Consider the following 17535-nt stretch of genomic DNA (forward strand, 5'->3'; position numbering starts at 1 on the left):
GATACACTACTTTAATTAAGAAAATAAAAAAACCTAAAACCTCCATAATCCTTCTGATACTTCTCGGAGTACGTAGGAACTACAGGCAGGCACAACTCAGAGAAGATGACAGGAACAAGGAAGTCACATTTTAAAGTGCCTAGTCCTGGTATCTTGCTTTATACACTAAGTGCGATGTTTGGTCTTTACTTCAAGCATCATGTGCTGTTCCTAGAGGTTACAAATCTAGGCTCTTTAGAAAGGATCAAGTATTCGGTGTGCAGAAAGGCTCCCGTCACAGGGCAGCGTGCCTGCAGTACATTCATTTTACTGACAACATAGTTTTTAGCCTGGCAAAAGCCAGTCCTTCTCCTGTGTGTATGGCAAGACTGAGTTCTCCTATATTTATGAAGATTTACTAATTCTAAGTACCTCATTAGCACAGTCTTCTCTCCTCTTGCACATGAATTAAACTTGACTCCTTGCACAAAGTCATCTGAAGCCATAGGTCACCACCGAGAGACCCGCTTACGCTTTGAATGGGCCGTCAATAATTCGCACACAACCTTCCAGTCACTGACACAACTAGCAGTTCTGTCCTTAACCTTATCACTAGCTAAAAGGACTTCTTTATTACTTTCAAGAGCAGCAGTATTAAGGAGCACATTTTTATCTGTATCAGCAAAATGGGAAAAGGGCAAATCTTACTTTCTTAATTCTGAGTCACTTCTATGTCATTTTAAATTTTCTAATTGCCCCAATGTCTAATGGCTCCATGACAAATTCTAGCTTCCCCTATGCTTTAGCCATTTCACACCCACTTTCATGAAGTCTCTGCCCATAACGACAGCCTAGAAAGGGTTTTAATATCAGCTTTTTAAAATGCTAGCTGCATTCAATTTAAAAGCAAATATTATGCTTTTGTGTGAATTTAAGAAAATCTTTAATCCAAAATAGAAAAAAAAACCACCAAAACCTTAATAAACCAGAATAATGGACATGATCTTCAATTGCTTCTGTAAAGCACCACTGAAACTACCTGGGGTCTGCCAGTCTGTGCCAGCAAATGTCTTGTTAGCCCAGTGGCAGGAGCTGACAGGGAGACTGTGGCCCATACTGGGAGCTGGTCAGGGAACACAACACTCAGTTTCAAAGGCTGGTTCCTGGGGAAGCTCAGACCTCTAATATTTGGGGAGGTGCTGCATTAAAAAGCTTCAGCCCAAACTAAGGGACAAACTCACCACACATCTTAGAAGCTGGCACCTAGCTGCCCTTCTCTTCTGCTACCAGGGTAGCAATAACCCTCCTACAGCATCACAGGCAGCAGCCACAGGGCACAGGAAAGCCAGCAGCGCCTGCCTGATGTCCCAGCGGCTCCGCTGCATGCACAGCTCTCTCCTACAGGGCAGGAGCAAAGGCCAAATTCTGCTCTCTTGCTTTTATGAAGGGAAGAGAAGAGGACGTGCACACACAGAAGAGAAACAGTCAAAAACATTCATCACGGGCATAGTTACGACCCAAAGAGAAACAGTACCTCTGCATTTAAACACAGAAGGAGCGTAATGACAAGATAAAAATCATACATGCCCTTCCCCAAAAACACTCACAACAACCTTCCCACCTGAAAAGATACAATGAACAGAAATGACGTCCAGAAAAAAGACAAAACAAACCCAAAGTGAAAGAAATCCTTGTTAACAGACACAGTCCCTGAAGTTTTAAGATGTGGTCTTGCTGTAGTCATACCACCTCATCTGACTCCAAACCATGTACTTCATAGAGAGTGTCCAAGATATTTAGCTGCTTTTCCATGGCTGGTAAGTAAATGCTGAGGTCCCTCTGCATTCCTTTGTAAAATGTTTCTTCCTGAGGATCACACTCCTCTACAGACAGAGCTGCCACAAAGTCTTCATATGTTGGAGCTGCCCTTAAAGCTAACTGGGAGAAGAATCAAAGCTTTTAGATTAGTGAAACAAAATAGGAAGAGAAACCCAACTAAGCCACTAACTACTTCTAAGAAATCCCTCTTTGTTTGCCTAGTTTTAATGTATTCATGTGTAGGTGCATATGTTAAGATTTTTAACTGTGAGGGAGGCTATTCTTTTTATTTTTCATCATCTGTGTGCAGACATCTTAAGAGAGGCCTTATTTTTAGGAAGCGTCTGTATGTCATGTTTTGTACAAATAAACAGCATACATTAGAAATTTATTAAATACAAAGGCCAAATAAAGTACAGTTTGTTAGGGGAGCTCCCAACTCAGAGACACATACTTCAGCACCAAAGTCCCATTCTCAAATCGCTCGTTAGAAAGCTCTCCCCAACATTTCTGTTTCTCCCAGTCTGACATGATTGCCTGGATGAGGCTTTCCTTTTCCCTTTTGTAATTTCAGTGATAATTTCCAGCGACAGACACGAGGGGGAGCTGCCAGACCGGAAAAAAAAAGATAAATACACCACTCCCTCTAGCAAATACATTCTACTTAACTCCCTGACACATTCTGCACTAACTCTTCTTGAAGGCTCACAGCCAAAGACAGATCAATCCTCAAAAAAAGCAACGTCAGACCCTCATTTCTTCATTTAACATCCCCGTGCTGAAATACACAAGTGTGATCCATCTGGTTTGGCTCCAGAAAGCAGGTTCAACCCTGAAAGCCCAACACTAAACACAGTGATAACTACAATCCTCACCTTGGAAATAAGGTCTGACAAAGGAATGTATTAATTTTAAGGCTTAGAATTTTAACATAGTATATTGATTACACACAACATAAGATCACATGAACAAGACCCCCAGCTCTACCAACAACCAAGATACCTACCGCAAAGACCCCGCGGACAACCCAACCATGGTGCTGCCGTAATGTCTTTCCATAAGCGTTGTCTTAAAAGAAAAAAGATTACATAATAAAAAAAAATAATCAAGTGAAAGATGTATAGCAGTCTTAAGTTTGCATCACAAAGAGAACTTAGAGCTTAGAAATTACTATCTAAGGATATAGTCTTGCCACTGGATGCAAATAATGGCTGTTTCTGAGCACCAAAGTTACGACTGAATGGAGATGACAGATTTGGGATTTCTGCACTGGGGTCGTAGCTCTGCTGTCAAATCTCCTTCAACTCATCCATGGCACATCAGTATTCTAACAGACAGGAAGGCAAATTTAATTTTTATTCGACTAGCTGTGCTTCATGACTAACAATTTTTCTACTATCTAGATCACAGTTGAGTGCAAATCTGAAAAAATAATATATGGGGTGAAACAATCCTGGAAGCTGCTGGTTAGCCAGCCTCTACCAAGGTGGTTAGCTCAGGCCAAAACCCTCTCTTTACATCGGAGGGTCAGGCTTTGAGAATCAGTGGAACAGAAAGCACAGGGCTTTTATTAAAATAATCCTTAGGATCTCTTTTGTGAGTGCCCCTTTGATGTAGGCCTTTGTTTTGCTCCTAGACAGCTCTACTTTCACATACAAAGCTTTTTATATACAAAGCCAAACATCTTTGAGCCATATTTTGCCATAGTCTGTCACTGTTGTCATTCCATATCCCTGTCCTTCAAGTGAATTTTTAAGTATTGGACATTGTATTATACTTGCCCTGAGCTGTTCACCTTGAAGGATAGGGACCTCTACATTTCGCTGCTCTAGGATATTTGCTCAAAAGGCTGCAGACAGTTATCATTGGAAGAGTATAAAAAGTCAGTAAAACACAGCCACAAGTTTTGCTGTCACATGAGGTACTCTTCATCTATCGGTCTAATGACTGCGCAGTGTAGCTTTTCTGGTTTTGCAGTAGAATGTGAGAATGTGAGAAAGGCACACAGTAATGAAAGCAATGAAATAAGCAGAAAGAGTATTGCATATTAAACAGGACTGACAAGTCTATTCTCTGGCTTAGCAACAAATATAGGGGACATGAAAGATACCAGGAGTTGAAAATTTTGCTTAGATTTAAATCCCAAGTAAAAGACAAGTGTGTCACCAAGAAAATCATAACCACTTGTGGATATTCAATTTTTAATTTTAATTTCATCAGCTTGATATTTGAGGTTCTAGAAGGAGAACATATACTTTATCTTAACCTGAGATTCAAATAGTTTCTTATTTAGGAGTTACTTTGCTAACAGTAAAACAAAGCTGCACTGGTGATACAAATGTCGAAGTGCTTTTCAGGATGAGAAAGGGAAGGAAGAAGTGAGGGGGAAAAAAAAGAAAAAAAAGCAAAAAACCAGCAGCATGGCTCTGTTGTGGACACAGAGCAACTCAAGTAGTAATTCAGTGCTTAAGACTTTAGACTCAGAAGGTCAAATAAGTGCCTTTTCTTTCCATAGTGTTTGACACCCACATCTGCTAGCAGTGTATTTACAGTCCCATTTTCAAGAGCTGCTTACATACTTCTGTGTAGTGGTTCTTTATACTAATCCTATAGGGTGACTGCTTAGCTGTTTAAAAGAAGCTAAATAAATAAAAAAAAAGCTTTAAAAAAGCTGTTTTAAAGCTGTTTTAAAGGATTATCATAACATTAGACTGTATGCATAGAGAGAGGGTCTTACTTGAGCAGTAAGTCTAAGAGGGGTTTGTATTTTGTTTTATACTTGCAGTGGGCACTAGTCTGACTTGCTAAGTGCAAGAAATTGTGTAGCTGGAAAAAATTCCTTGTTTTCTGTTATAAAAATACCTCCTAAATGATATAGGAAATTCACAGCCGTATCAGAAAAGAGGTCATTTCAGAGTGATGGTCAATCTTGCAAGGAACTAAAAAAATCAACACAACAGCAACTATAAATTCGGGAGCCCTCTTCCTGCAAACCAGCAGAGAAAATGGAATGAGACAAAGCGCTTTTTTCCCTATGATATAACTGACTCCTGTGCCAAAAGTAAGTCAGTTAAAGGAATCTTTATGTGCTATTAATTCAACATTGACCAGTTATCTAGCAATCTCCCTGAGGATGGTCATTTTCAAAAAAGTTGTATCTTGGAGATTACTTGCATCAGTAGTCACCAAAGAGAAGAAAACACAGGTTCTGAACAAGGAGGAAAATAGCAAAGTATGCAAATTCAGCAGCACACGAAGAATAAAGCAACTGGCACTTACTCAGAGCTGTTTGGATATTCTTTTCTCCATTCTTCACTTCTGTCAAAAACCCTTTCAAGAACTTTAAGCCTCTGTCAGGACAAACCCCAGAAAATAAAAAGAAACCGTGTTAATAACAAAATAATCCAAAGTATAAAAGGCCCCCAAAGTTGCAATAGAACTCAGAAGTGCAACAAAAATCAGAATTAAGGCACCATTTTAGGGGGCCAGTTAGCTCAGCTGGTTAGAGTGTGGTGCTGATAACACCAAGGTCGCAGGTTCGATCCCCGTTCGGTCCCCATGTGTTGCCTGATCTAGTTGGGAGGTGTCCCTGCCCATGACAGGGAGGTTGGATTAAATGATCTCTAAGGTCCCTTCCAGCCTAGGCCATTCTGTGATTCTAAGATTTTCAATCTGAATTAAAAAAATATAGCCACCTCCTCCAGCCTCTCTCCCAGCCCAAGGAAAAACTCTTTGCTAAAACATTTCATTTGCAGCCTGAAATCACCTTCCCTTGCAGGATAAGTCACTCATTGTAACCTCACTTTTACAGGGGGAAAAAAAAAAAAGGTTGCCTGGGATTGCTTTTTTCAGGCCTTTTGGCAAAGTTGCAGTGATACAACCACAGACAGCAGATTAATCTTGAACCGAGCCAGTCTGGATTGATGTAGCCTGTGGAAGATAACCAGTTGGCTCCATGTACATAAGCTGGTGAAAGGCCCCTCATTGCACCTTAGGAGTCCATAGTCTAAGCAGAGAACAAAATAGGCTGTTACCTTTTTAGCCAGAGGAGAGCCTCCGTAGCAGAGTTCCTAACTTGTGCTACACCTGCATTCACTTCATGGAGCACTATCTTCTGAAGGGTATCAAACTCCTCTTTGTTGGTTATAAATTTCTGGTTTATTTTCTGGAGAAAAAACAAGAGGCAAAACTTCAGGCTTTTCAGATCAAACAGTGGCCGGTCCTATAAATGCCACCTATTGCCACCATGACTCTTCCCTGCAAAGAGGACACCACAGATCCTCAACCACGTCACACACTCCCAACAGCACGGCTGGCCTGGGCACACCTGCCCAGGCCATCCCCCGAGACATATCTGGCCAGTGCAAGCAGAAAAAAAAGCATCTCAGTCAAAGATTCACATGGAACCTACCATTTCTGTCTGACAAAATGTCTTTAGTTTCACATGGCATTCCCCACGCCAGTGAAAAGGCATTAACTCCACCTTCTCCCTAAAGTCCCATTTGCCCTGACCTTCAAGTACAAGCATGATCACCCTCTGATAACTGCTAAGCTGCAAATTCTCAGTTACACTTAGCAATCACTGGCACGTTTAAGCTTTTGAATCTATTTTTGAGTTTGTTATACACAACTCCTCACAAAACCAAGAGAGAAAATATATAAGTGGCAGGTAAACAGAGTCTTACTCTACATGAAAGGAGCAGCTGCCTATAACTTGACAATAAATATTCAAGGTTTTAGGGTTTTTTTAATAGTATTCTCCTATCTTGCTATTTTCAGTCTTTCAGTGGCTACGTTGAATAAGATAAGCAAATACTTGTCTTACTTTGCAACAAACAAATCCAAATGTATCCAATATTCCTTATCATACACTCAGAATATATGGTTTACTTTTTCTTGAAAGTTACGAAAAGCCTCACTATGAATACACCTTGTATTACAAGCAGCACTTCAAGTATTTTCAGACCTAGTGCTGGAATAACTTCCAGAACAAGAACCAAGGCTGTAGTGTCTGCCCTGACCTGCTGAGAAGCTGCTTCTTAACACCCCAGTTTCCTTCTGCTAAGTGAGGAAAGGGATTTTTTTTTTTTATGCCCCTTCTCTTTGTTTTACAGTCTAAAGTCACTACTGCTACCATTACATCACAACTTACAACGTCAGAATCAAAGTCACGTCCACTAGGTGTAACAGATGTTTTAGGTGGAAGTCAATCAAGTATTTTATAAGTTTGTGCACAACAACTGGATTTATTAAACACAGAATGTACTGTAAGAACAGAATTAGGGGCATTTCAGCATTCTGATCTGACAGATAGTAACATTACAAAATATTAAATAGCTTTCCAGTATTGACTCCTACAACAAAGATTCTTGAGCTTTAGTGCCTAAATAGATACACTGTTTTAAAAAACAAAAAAAATCAGTGCCAGAAATAAGCTGTTACCTTGATGTTACCTACAAAATCCATTTTAACAGGAGCAAAAACAGTTGGTCCCAGCTTATCTAAAAAAAAAACCAAAACAGACATATTTTAAAATTTTGTCTTTCCCCAGTCATCCAAAACAGACATTTTAAAATTTTGTCTTTCCCCAGTCCCTGTCTTAGTAACAATTCATTCAGTTTACTCTCTTAACAATCCTTGTAAATGGCAAGAGAATACTAAACGAATGGTATAAACTGAAGTCTTTCTTGGGCATGGAACCAATCGACCCCAGTTGGCGAAAGTGTTAAATACATCCTACTTCAGTTTGGAAGTCTTCAAGAGGGTGCATGCTCACAGTGACTCACATCCCCCGTCAGATGCAAGAGCCAAGCAGGTGGGGGACTGCACTAGCTGGAGACAGAAGTCTTTGAAGAAATCAAATCGTACCGCTGACAGCATGCTCTCAGCCATGCTGGATGTGTAAGGCATCCACACTGCCCTTTTGAGAGGAAGAAATCCGAGTCTACCTGGAACTCTGTTCCAGATCCCCTTAAAGAATTCACCTCCAACTGCAGCAATTTGAGAGCATCACAGCTTTCTGCGGCTTGCAGCTTGTTCTCTCCATCTTCTTTAATGTCTTATATTTATAGAAAACAAGAAAAACTCTGTTCCAGATAGACTCATACATTCCCAGATAGCTTAGACATGGGTCCCACCTATACGAGAGTGAATCCTCTGCAAAGCAAAGGAGCAAGAAAGAGCTGGTACCAGCCAAATTGATTCTGCTGACAGGAAGTGTTTCTAATATATCACTTCAGTGAAGAAACAAATTCTCCAAGCCAGCTGCTCCACTTTTTCCTCACAGCTGGCAGCAATCAAAAGTCAGAAGAAAAGGAGCTGCTTACCCAGAACAGGCACAATTGCATAACATGACTCCAAAAACTCTTCAGTTGGTATGCCCTCCTCCTCCCGAAGCTCAATATCACTGAACCTGGTGCCCAGGACAAGCAGAAAAGATTTGATACCTCTAACAATTCCTTTTGTACAATTTCTAGAAGCAAAATTACATTTCATGCCCACTTCAGTTGCATAGCGGCAAAATTTATAGATATTGAATCACTAACATGGCTTTTGTTTCATTAGGTTAAAGTAAATGACTGCAGAAAATACACATTTGGTGGTGGGCAAGCAACGCCTGCAATTACAAATAAGGAAAGAACCTCCCACTCCACTCCATACAGCTAATTGTGCAAAGGACATCTCTTCCACTACTGTACTGTAAGCATTCTTGTTAAATAACCTCAGCAAATACAGCTTTACAGACAGAAGAGTCTTAAAAATGAGTCAACTAAAGGCTTAAGTTTCAATAATCCTTTTAATTGAAATCTGTACTACCTATTGCTCATAACACTGAAGAAGGTAGGAGAATCATTTTCATTTCTGTCTTCCTCACACGAAGTCAATCCACTTAAAGAATTCGTCTCTGACTGCAGCAATTTTGGGGCACCACAGCTTTCTGCAGCTTGCAGCTTGTTCTCTCCATCTTCTTTAACGCCTTACATTTACAGAAAACAGAAGAAAAAACAAATACAGAAAAAAGGAAAACAGCCACATATGCATATTCTTATTCCTGTTCATCAAGATGCTTTCTATTTGAAAGAAAGCCCTTGGATATCTGGACCATGCAAGTCTAAAAGCCTTCCCTGGCAGCACCGTGACTCTCACCACTGCTCTGTCGGGTGCTCAGACCACAGTTCAACCAGGCCCCTTCCCATTTCTTTTAATCAGACTGACCAAGCACCAGGCTCCAATGCAGGTGAGCCCAGGCATCCTTAGGGAGGAAAGCCTCATGAGAGAGGAGCAGGGAGCAGACTCATCTCCTTGAAAGACAGCTTAGTTCTCACATAGCTGTAACTTCCCCAGCGCTGATAAACTGACACAGTGCATTTTCATAAGCGAACGAATAATGGTGACTTGTTCCTTCTTCTGATAAGTAACCAAATTGGCTGCTTGGATGGGTACTGCTATGATATCAAAGGCTGTGATGTTCTCCGTAATTTATATGAGTATCTTTAAAGTTTCCCAGAAAAAGACCCAAGTGTGTCTTCTCTACTGTGATCTATTTTATTTCTTCTTTGAGGTCAAGTGCATCTATTTTAAATGAATAGAGTGCTACAATGAGCACCTCCAAAGGGCAGACAAAATCTTATCCATCTCATGAGTGCTAAGACCTTCTGACCTCACAGGGAACTGCAGAGAAAAAGTCAAGCAGCAAAAATTAGGTATTCACAGCATCTGCAGTGTATAAGCCATGGCTACAGCACGCACATCTTGCTGCCAGACTGTCAAACTAGCATCCAAAATTTCTCAGGGAACGTGTCTCTCCAGGAAAGAAATATTTTCAAGTGTCAGTGAAGACTAAAGACCTGAAGCAGAACCGAGCTTCAAGGGATCAAGCTACTAGGAAGTCTCTTCCTCCAAGTGAAGTCTAAAAGCAAGCCTGCAGCAGTCCCTGTTACCTGCAGAACCACTGAAAAAGCCTGGTGCTGGGTGAAAAAAGAACCACTCACACTCAATAACAGCAATCAAGACTTTGGCCATTCTCCTCAGGGTGGGAAAAACCAGCCTTAGCCATCACTGACCATGCCTCATTCACAAGCAAAGTGACTCCGCTGAGGAACTGGACTTTAAACCTGGGTTTAAAAGCTCCAGCTGATTCACAGACTGCATATGCATGTGTTGGAACAATGGCCAGGCAGAGAAAGCTACTGTTCAAGAATGATACAGTCCATTCAACAGGACAAGCAGAAATCATGTTACTTGTATAGACTTACCACAGTAAGATCAGCAGCCCTTAACAACATAGGTACGTTGGATGGAATTTTATGCTGAATGAGCTCAACTCTTTTACTTAACTCATGCACAAATCTATGATCTTGCTAAGGTAAGGGAAGAAACAAGGTGCTTTCTAGTGTACTCTTAGTTGCAGAAAAAGGGTTAATTTCTTGTAAACATTTGTCAGAGCCATCAGGAGAAACTACAAGGTCAACCTCACCCAGACAGGCACACAAAGCTTCAATGTCCCCCTTCTGACACCGCAGCCCTAATACCAGCAGAGGTGTTGGCATTCCCAGCAGTGGGCCTCTGGGAATAGCATGTCTGTCTGAAGTGCAAGAAAAGCCCAAGCTCTGCCAGGCTGTATCATTTCGCACATCAATCAGCATCTACAGGAGAGCCCCGGCTTGTCCAAAAAAGAATTTTTAATTTCCTTCCCTATTCAGTCCTGAATTAGCTATCAACAAGGGCAGGAGCTGTGCTGGGAAGACCTGACAATGGGCAGATATTGGACTAAAATACACCGACGTTCCCTCTCCCAGGAAGGAAAGTAGCAGCACTCTCACAGGCAGCCTACATCCCCCTCCATTTACACCTAGAAAGTAATGATTCTGGATAAAAGACGGTGCATATACACACCTGCCAAATCCTCTGCTATATGATCTTCAACAGAAACATCACTGCTCCCCTCATTTCTCTCCAGGTTGAAACATTCCAGACTTTTAATAGCAGTTTGCTCTTGATGGTTAATTTCTGCTTTTACAGAGCCATTTTCACAGGGGTTCATTTCCAGCTGCCTGAAGAAAGGGGAAGAATAATAGTTAGTGTATAAAACACTGTTTAGTAATCTTCCTGTGAAAACACACAAATAAAGATAACAGAAAAACAGCTGACAAATTAAGGGCTGTCACAGGCTGCTCTGAGCAAAAGAAATCTAAAATAATAAAGGGAATCAGGCAGCTATTTGCAGCAAGTAGGATTTATGATTCAACCTCAGTTCACGGAGTTTGAATATATTTACAATGAACTTTATTACAGAGAGACATAAAAAAAGAAATACAATTGATTAAAAAAATAAAATCACAGACAGTTACTGCAGCCAAAAGAATATTCCCTCATTAGTACTTTTAAATACATACCCTTGTCATTTACTCCATAAATCATAACTCAATCAACAATTTTGTGAGCTTATGGAGCAGAACCTAAGACGTGGGAAAGAGCACTGAAGTAGGAGAGAGCTGACTGGTGAGTGACCAGTAAGCCACCAAGTGGGTGGCTGAGAAAAATAAAAGGGAAAAAGCCAATAAAGAAGAGACATGAAGTGGGGTGAGCCAGCTCCCTTTTGTCATGTCTGCTTCCAAAGTTCACAGCTCAGAGCAACACAATGCTGCCTCCATCCATAATGAGTAATATTAGAGTAAAAATATGGAAATAACACATACTACTAAAAACAGATTAGAAAGAGATTGGCAGTAAAGACTTTTATTATACCTTTCTGTTGAGGTGTGACTGGACAAGACAGAGTGCTTTATCTGTAAGATAAGTGGGGAGAGAGAGAGTATTCTTTAAAGCAAGAAGCCTGCACGGTGCTTCTCAAACTTCACATTTTATTAAACACAAGTTGGAGTCAACAAAAAAGCTGGAAATGAAAGCATATGTTCACTACTGGAGGCAGTATACAAACATGAAAAAGGTGCTACATTATTACACCATTAAAATATTGAAAAAAAAAAACCTGAAACAAAATCAGGAGACTTTTCAGAAGCTAGCTAGCAAGTGCCAAGTGAGGCACCATGCAGCATGTGGAAATGAAACAAGGCAGTGAGTTTTTTTGCAATGATGTTTTCTTTACATAAGGAAAAAAAATATGAAGAAAACCCAGAAGAAATGTGAGGCCAGATACCAGGTATGGTGAAGCCATCTCATTTCCCAGATGCAATGACACCTCTACCTTCCAACATACACCTTAATTTGTTATTTGCCAGAGATGCTTCAGTTTTCCCTATGTAGTTGTGGAGCCAAGATTCAAGGAGGCACCCTTGTCAGTGAAAAGATAAGCTCATCAGCTCCTGTTGGCATTTTACCAGAGATCCGATGCTGCAGTAGCTTAGAGAAGTAATAATTGCTGTGAGCAATTGTAATGGACTTGTTTGCCATACAGCCAGGGTATTTTCAAGCCCCACTGTCTGCAGCTGGAGTAGGGCCTGCATGTTCACACTTAGTAACTTTCGCCTGTCATTAGAAGTTAGAGATTGGTCACTGCTTATTAAAAAATGGCCCTACCACACTTGCAAACCACAAGAAATAGCAGAGTAAGTCCAGCGGAGGACTACTAGCTGCATCAGGGTTAAAAATGCGTTCCCTACTTCTACAGATGCTACTTTACCAAAAGGCACCTTTGCATCCACACCAAGACTGGCTGAAGAGGACATCGGCCATTACCTTGTTCATTCTGAGAACTGCTAAATGTGGGGATCCAGGCGGGGTCTGATGCAGTAACTCAGAAGTGAAGGCAGTATTTGCAATCTGCATACATTCTTCAAGAGTCTTCAGGAAGGTGTCACAGGTTGACTTTAACAGAGCTCCCATATCAATCTCACTCTGTGGGAAGAAATCAACTGGAAGAAACAGACTCTCCACAGAAGATCAGTCTGAAGCAACTGAAGTCTACAAAGCCCACAGCTGCTACAGTCATGATTTCTGTTTAACATGAATTAAAATTCAATGTGTCAGCTGCTCAGAGAACTGGCATCACAGACTACTGAGGCTATGCCCCCTCACAGCATTACCACTCCTGTCAGCCTCTTGCTGCAAAAAGCTCAGTACGCTTGTGTTTTAAAAGCGAAGCCTCTTAGTTACTTATCGCTGGTGTTAAGAGCGTATTAAATATTAAGCCTTGAGGTACTCAACAATGGCATTCCAGGAGACACCACTGACAGAGAAAATGAAAACTAAACAAATTAAATCGATACAAAATTATGCAGATTATAATTTCAAAAATACCATGAACAAAAAATTACTGCAATTGAAAAAATCAGGCAGAATGAAGTATCCTATTGCCACAGTACTCTTCATCTCTGCAAAGTGCAGTTATTGATGCTGAAACGCTTTTAAGCAATAAATCTTTCCAGTTAACTACCAGTAAGATCAGGGAAAGCAAGTTTTCCCCTAGAAGCACAAATTATGAGCTGCATAAACATCACATTATTTGTTTGTTGCCAGCACCTGTGAGCTGCAAGTTCCAACAGTGCCTTTTAGCCATACGTACACTACGTTGTGCTTCTGCACTGTTTGTTCACTCACCATAGTTTATCAGGTGCCTTTGTATAAATGGTTTGGGCATACAAATTATTAACCTTTAGAAGTTTCATTTGCCTGTCCTGCACCTGAGGACCCATCTCTCCAGAGAGGCATCCTGGAACCCCAATCAGCTTCTCTGGGAAGGGACATGTGCCCCCCTCCCACAATTCTCTCTCAAAGCAAGGGGTAAATCACTGTCATTAGAGGACCTCTCTTAAATGAGGCTTCTTTAGTCAGGAAGATTTGCAAGTTATCTTTTTATAAAAAAAAAACACTTTTGCTTTTTTGATCCACAATATACAAATGATCACCGACAGAGATGTTATTATCTAGATCACAGATATCGTATCTCATCTCACTACTTGCTGCCTCAAGACAGGACAAGTTATTTGCAACAGTACAGTATTATTCCACTTAAACAACAAACACTGTTGCATGGGTACATTATTTCCCACTGGTTCTCTTGTATAAAGAGGGTGCAATATTAAGTAACTATGAGGGAATATAACATTGGCAAACCAGAAGAGCTCACAATGCTCCAGACTTTAGAGATGTGGTATACACCAAAAATCAAGCTGTACCTCTGGTTCCGATACACCAGAAATGCTGGCTTCTTTCGTTTTATGCACTTGCTGAACAAGGAGGTTACAGTACAGTCTAAGTTCAGACATTTTAGTCTTCAAGGCTTCTGTGTTTTCAGTGAACTCTAAAAGCAAAACAAAACAAGAGTTAAATTTATTGTATCCACCTTGCAGTACACAATTTCGGAAAGTTGCTGAAATACTATCATCCTATTGAATTCAATCAATACTTCCTTATTTCAAAACATTTTCTTTCAACTCAAAAAGATGAGCTGGACTGGCCATAAATTATGCTTCTGACAGGCAAAATATTGTTTCATTATTTGCCATCATAGACAGGAACAATATGTTCCCAAACTTAGGACACAGAGAAGGAGCAAATACACATCACTTGACCCAGGCCCTTTAAATCCCCACATATCACAACTTCTGTTTTCAGTAAGTACTTCAACGTGCAAATATTTACACTGTGAATTAAAAGATGGATGTTCTGGGTAGAAAACACTGGAGGAAAAAGATTTATCCTGTCCAACACAGAGGGATTAATTTAATAAATATCCTTGAAATGACAGAATGGTTGAGGTTGGAAGGGACCTCTGGAGACCAGCTAGTTCTACTCCTCTGCTCAAAGCAGGGTCAGCCAGAGCACACTGTTCAGGGCCACTCAGGTCAGGTTTTGAACATTGCCAAGGATGGAGATTCCACAACCTCTCTGTGCAACCTGCTTCAGTGCTCCCTCATCCTCACAATACAAACATTTTTCCTTATGTCTCAGTGGGGTTGCTCGTATTTAAATTTATGCCTATTTCCTCTTGTCCATTCACTGAGAAAAGTCTGGCTCCATCTTTTTTATCCTCCTCTATCAGATACTTCCTTTAATCATCTTAGTGGCCCGTTGCTGGACTCATTCCAGTATGTCCATATGTTTCTCCTACCGCAGAGTGCAGAACTGAGCAGACTAATACAGATAAGACTAACAGTCAATCTGAGATTTTTCAGAAGTAATTTTTTTCTTTTTACGTTAAGAGTCCTAGAATTATGAAATAAATGAATTAGTCTGTTAATAAGACTAACATGGTTTAGTTCTGCAAATAAATAGGTACATTTTCACCCTGTGCTACTACATGTCAGTTTGTAGATATAATTTTGTTCCTCCAGGCACCATGCATCAGATCCCCATTTTGGGTAGGACCCTGCAGCAGCAGCACCTGCTCAGTTCTGTCTCAGTTTGAACCGGTAGATGTAAAACCTTGTGAAGATGCACATAAGGCCAAGAGGAGATGCAATTCCTCACCTCAGGGAAAGGAGGTTTTCAAGTGATTTATACACAATGTATTTTTACAGAAAAGTCAAAGTTTGCAAATCCCTGCACTGAGAGTTAATACCTAAGATTTCTAGCTAGAGTTCCCATGCAGCTCAGCTTCCAGTGGCACCAAAAGTTTGAAGCACAGGTTCGACACAGAGTTCAGGTACGGATTTTCTCATCTTTGTGTGTACATCTAGTAGGGTGAGGATGGGGAAATAAAAAGCAAATGGTATGTGCCAGCCAAAGGGTGTTCTTGCCTTTTTCCTTCTGTGTCCTGCTGTCGGTCAGGCAGGCTTTGGCGGTTCCTAGCGCAACCAGCCACTTTTGCCTTTCAATGGCATTTCTTGCCTTCAGATAGAAATATTGTTCCCCTGGGATGATCAGGTCCATTCGCGTGTTATCTGCAGGATGAACTGGAAGCAACACACATGTCAGACCAGTCCCTCAGCCCCAACTGAATATCCCAGCAGATACGTCAGGTGGCAGGTCAAATAGTACTGAAAGAGAAGCAATCTACAGCCCCAAACCTCCCCTGTTGCCATTTTATGACTTTATTTTGAGTTATTTTATTTTATTACTTTATTTTGAGTTATGGAATAGACAGGACACACACACATGTACAGCTGTGGGACCAAAGGCTATGAAAGTTTTGTGATCAACTGGGAAACTTTATGGAAAGGGCATCCTCCTCTGCCAAGCCTCTCTTTGAAGTTTCCAGCCCATAACTTTAACTCAAAGATGTGGCAAGTAATTCAATGTGAGTGAGCAGATCTAGTACTGAAGTTTGTTATTCAATTTTTAGCTTCAGCTTTGTGCTTATGAAGAGCCATTTGAAGTCGCATGATGTTCCACCATGGCTCATGACAAATAGGGACCCACCCATTATATTAGAAGCTTGCAGCTTTCTCATAATTTTCAAAAGAATAAAAACTGGCATATAGATCAAGTTACTGATTTACTACAAATACATACCAGAGAAATCAAGCTGCCAAATAGCTCTTATGACCTAAAATTTTATCCTGAATGTCCTTTTATTGGACACATTACATGCAGCCGAGTGTTACTGTATCTTAGTTACCTTGAATTTCACAGACGGCCATTTGGATGCTTCCCTTGCAACCCTTCCAGGCATCTTCCTGAGAGTCATAATAGGACAGGATGCCACCACAGAGAAGAAACCATCGAGGCTGCCAGCCTGAAAAACAAAACTGCATTTCTCAGTTACTTCTCCTCCTGCAGTTCCACTACATCTCTCCTTTGGGACTCGCTGCAAAGAAGGCCCCAAAGTTTCTCTGAGGAAAACTAAGCCCTTTGAAGCTGTAAGATTTGCAGGCAGGCCTGGATGTTGTAGACCACAACCCCTGCATGCTGGTAGCTACATGTCCCTTCCACAGGTGGCTGGACCTCAGACGTATGTCCTGAGATGTCATCTGTCATTTTCAGTAGTTTGGTAACATGGCATCACTCACTCACTCTCTCTCTCTTTCGAAACCATCTTTTCGTCTCCTCAACTCCTTCCATCACTCCTCAGCCCACCACTTCACTACCAGTTGTCCCACCTCACACTCTTCCTTCCTTGTGGGAAGGGCTAGCCAAACTGTCTTGAAAAGCAACAGGCAAAAAGCCTCCTAAAAAACAAGTGAAGGAGGGGACAGACCTGGACATGTTGATTTCTGCATGTAACCTAACACAAAGTAATTCTCTTGAAATTCTTGTGCTGCTCACATAAAAATAATCTTGAATTAATGACTGGACAACTTCCCAGAGAATAGCCAAAACATCAGGCTAGATCAAAACCAACAGGTTTGGGTACCACTTTTGCACACCCTGCTGCCCAACTTCAGAAGTAAATTACCCCTTTTGGAAGTACTACAGTAGTATGAAAAGATATAAACAAACAAGACATGACAGCTGTCATTTACGTCTAATTAAAAAACTGCAACTTCTGAAGAAATGAGATGGCAGCATCACTGGAGCTTTCATCAATGAGTTGCAACAAGCTTCCCTGGGCAGGACCAATGGAGCGAGATACCAAATCTCCCACACTGTGCCAGCAAAGCGCGTCTGGAGCAAACATGTTGACAAGACCACACGGACACACTTTTGCAGAGGGGCCTCACTTGGGCTGTCCCCTGCACCGGGGCTCTGCTGACCACAGCGGTGCTACAGGATCCCTGGCGGGGCTTAGACCAGCATCATGTTGAAGAAATGACTGCTCCTTACCAGCTCAGGACTCATCCTTAGGCTACTGCTGAAGCCAAAGCCAACTCAGACTAAGTCCTAAGGTCACAGGCT

General features: G+C 41.2%; 1 protein-coding gene across 1 annotated transcript; it reads right to left on the reverse strand.

Moving 5' to 3' along the window:
* Positions 1-1719: 1719 nt before the first annotated feature.
* Positions 1720-16735, reverse strand: PLEKHA8 (pleckstrin homology domain containing, family A (phosphoinositide binding specific) member 8). Its single transcript, XM_009871182.1, has 14 exons — positions 16714-16735; positions 16319-16435; positions 15498-15653; positions 13935-14059; positions 12496-12654; positions 11545-11585; positions 10693-10850; positions 8614-8773; positions 8124-8209; positions 7240-7298; positions 5832-5962; positions 5077-5147; positions 2804-2865; positions 1720-1917 (listed from the first exon to the last, which is right to left on the reverse strand). Exons 1-14 carry the CDS (start codon positions 16733-16735, stop codon positions 1720-1722), a joined length of 1545 nt encoding a protein of 514 aa, XP_009869484.1.
* Between the last annotated feature and the right edge of the window lie 800 nt (positions 16736-17535).

Source organism: Apaloderma vittatum, unplaced genomic scaffold (assembly GCF_000703405.1).
Source record: "Apaloderma vittatum isolate BGI_N311 unplaced genomic scaffold, ASM70340v1 scaffold956, whole genome shotgun sequence".
NCBI lineage: Eukaryota > Metazoa > Chordata > Aves > Trogoniformes > Trogonidae > Apaloderma > Apaloderma vittatum.

Coding starts and splice junctions, on each gene's coding strand:
- PLEKHA8 (XM_009871182.1), bottom strand. CDS start 16,735: ATGGTTTCGAAAGAGAGAGAGA. Junction 15,654..16,318: donor GGCCGTCTGTGAAATTCAAG/GTAACTAAGATA, acceptor TGTTGCTTCCAG/TTCATCCTGCAGATAACACG. Junction 5,148..5,831: donor GCTCTCCTCTGGCTAAAAAG/GTAACAGCCTAT, acceptor TTGTCCTGACAG/AGGCTTAAAGTTCTTGAAAG.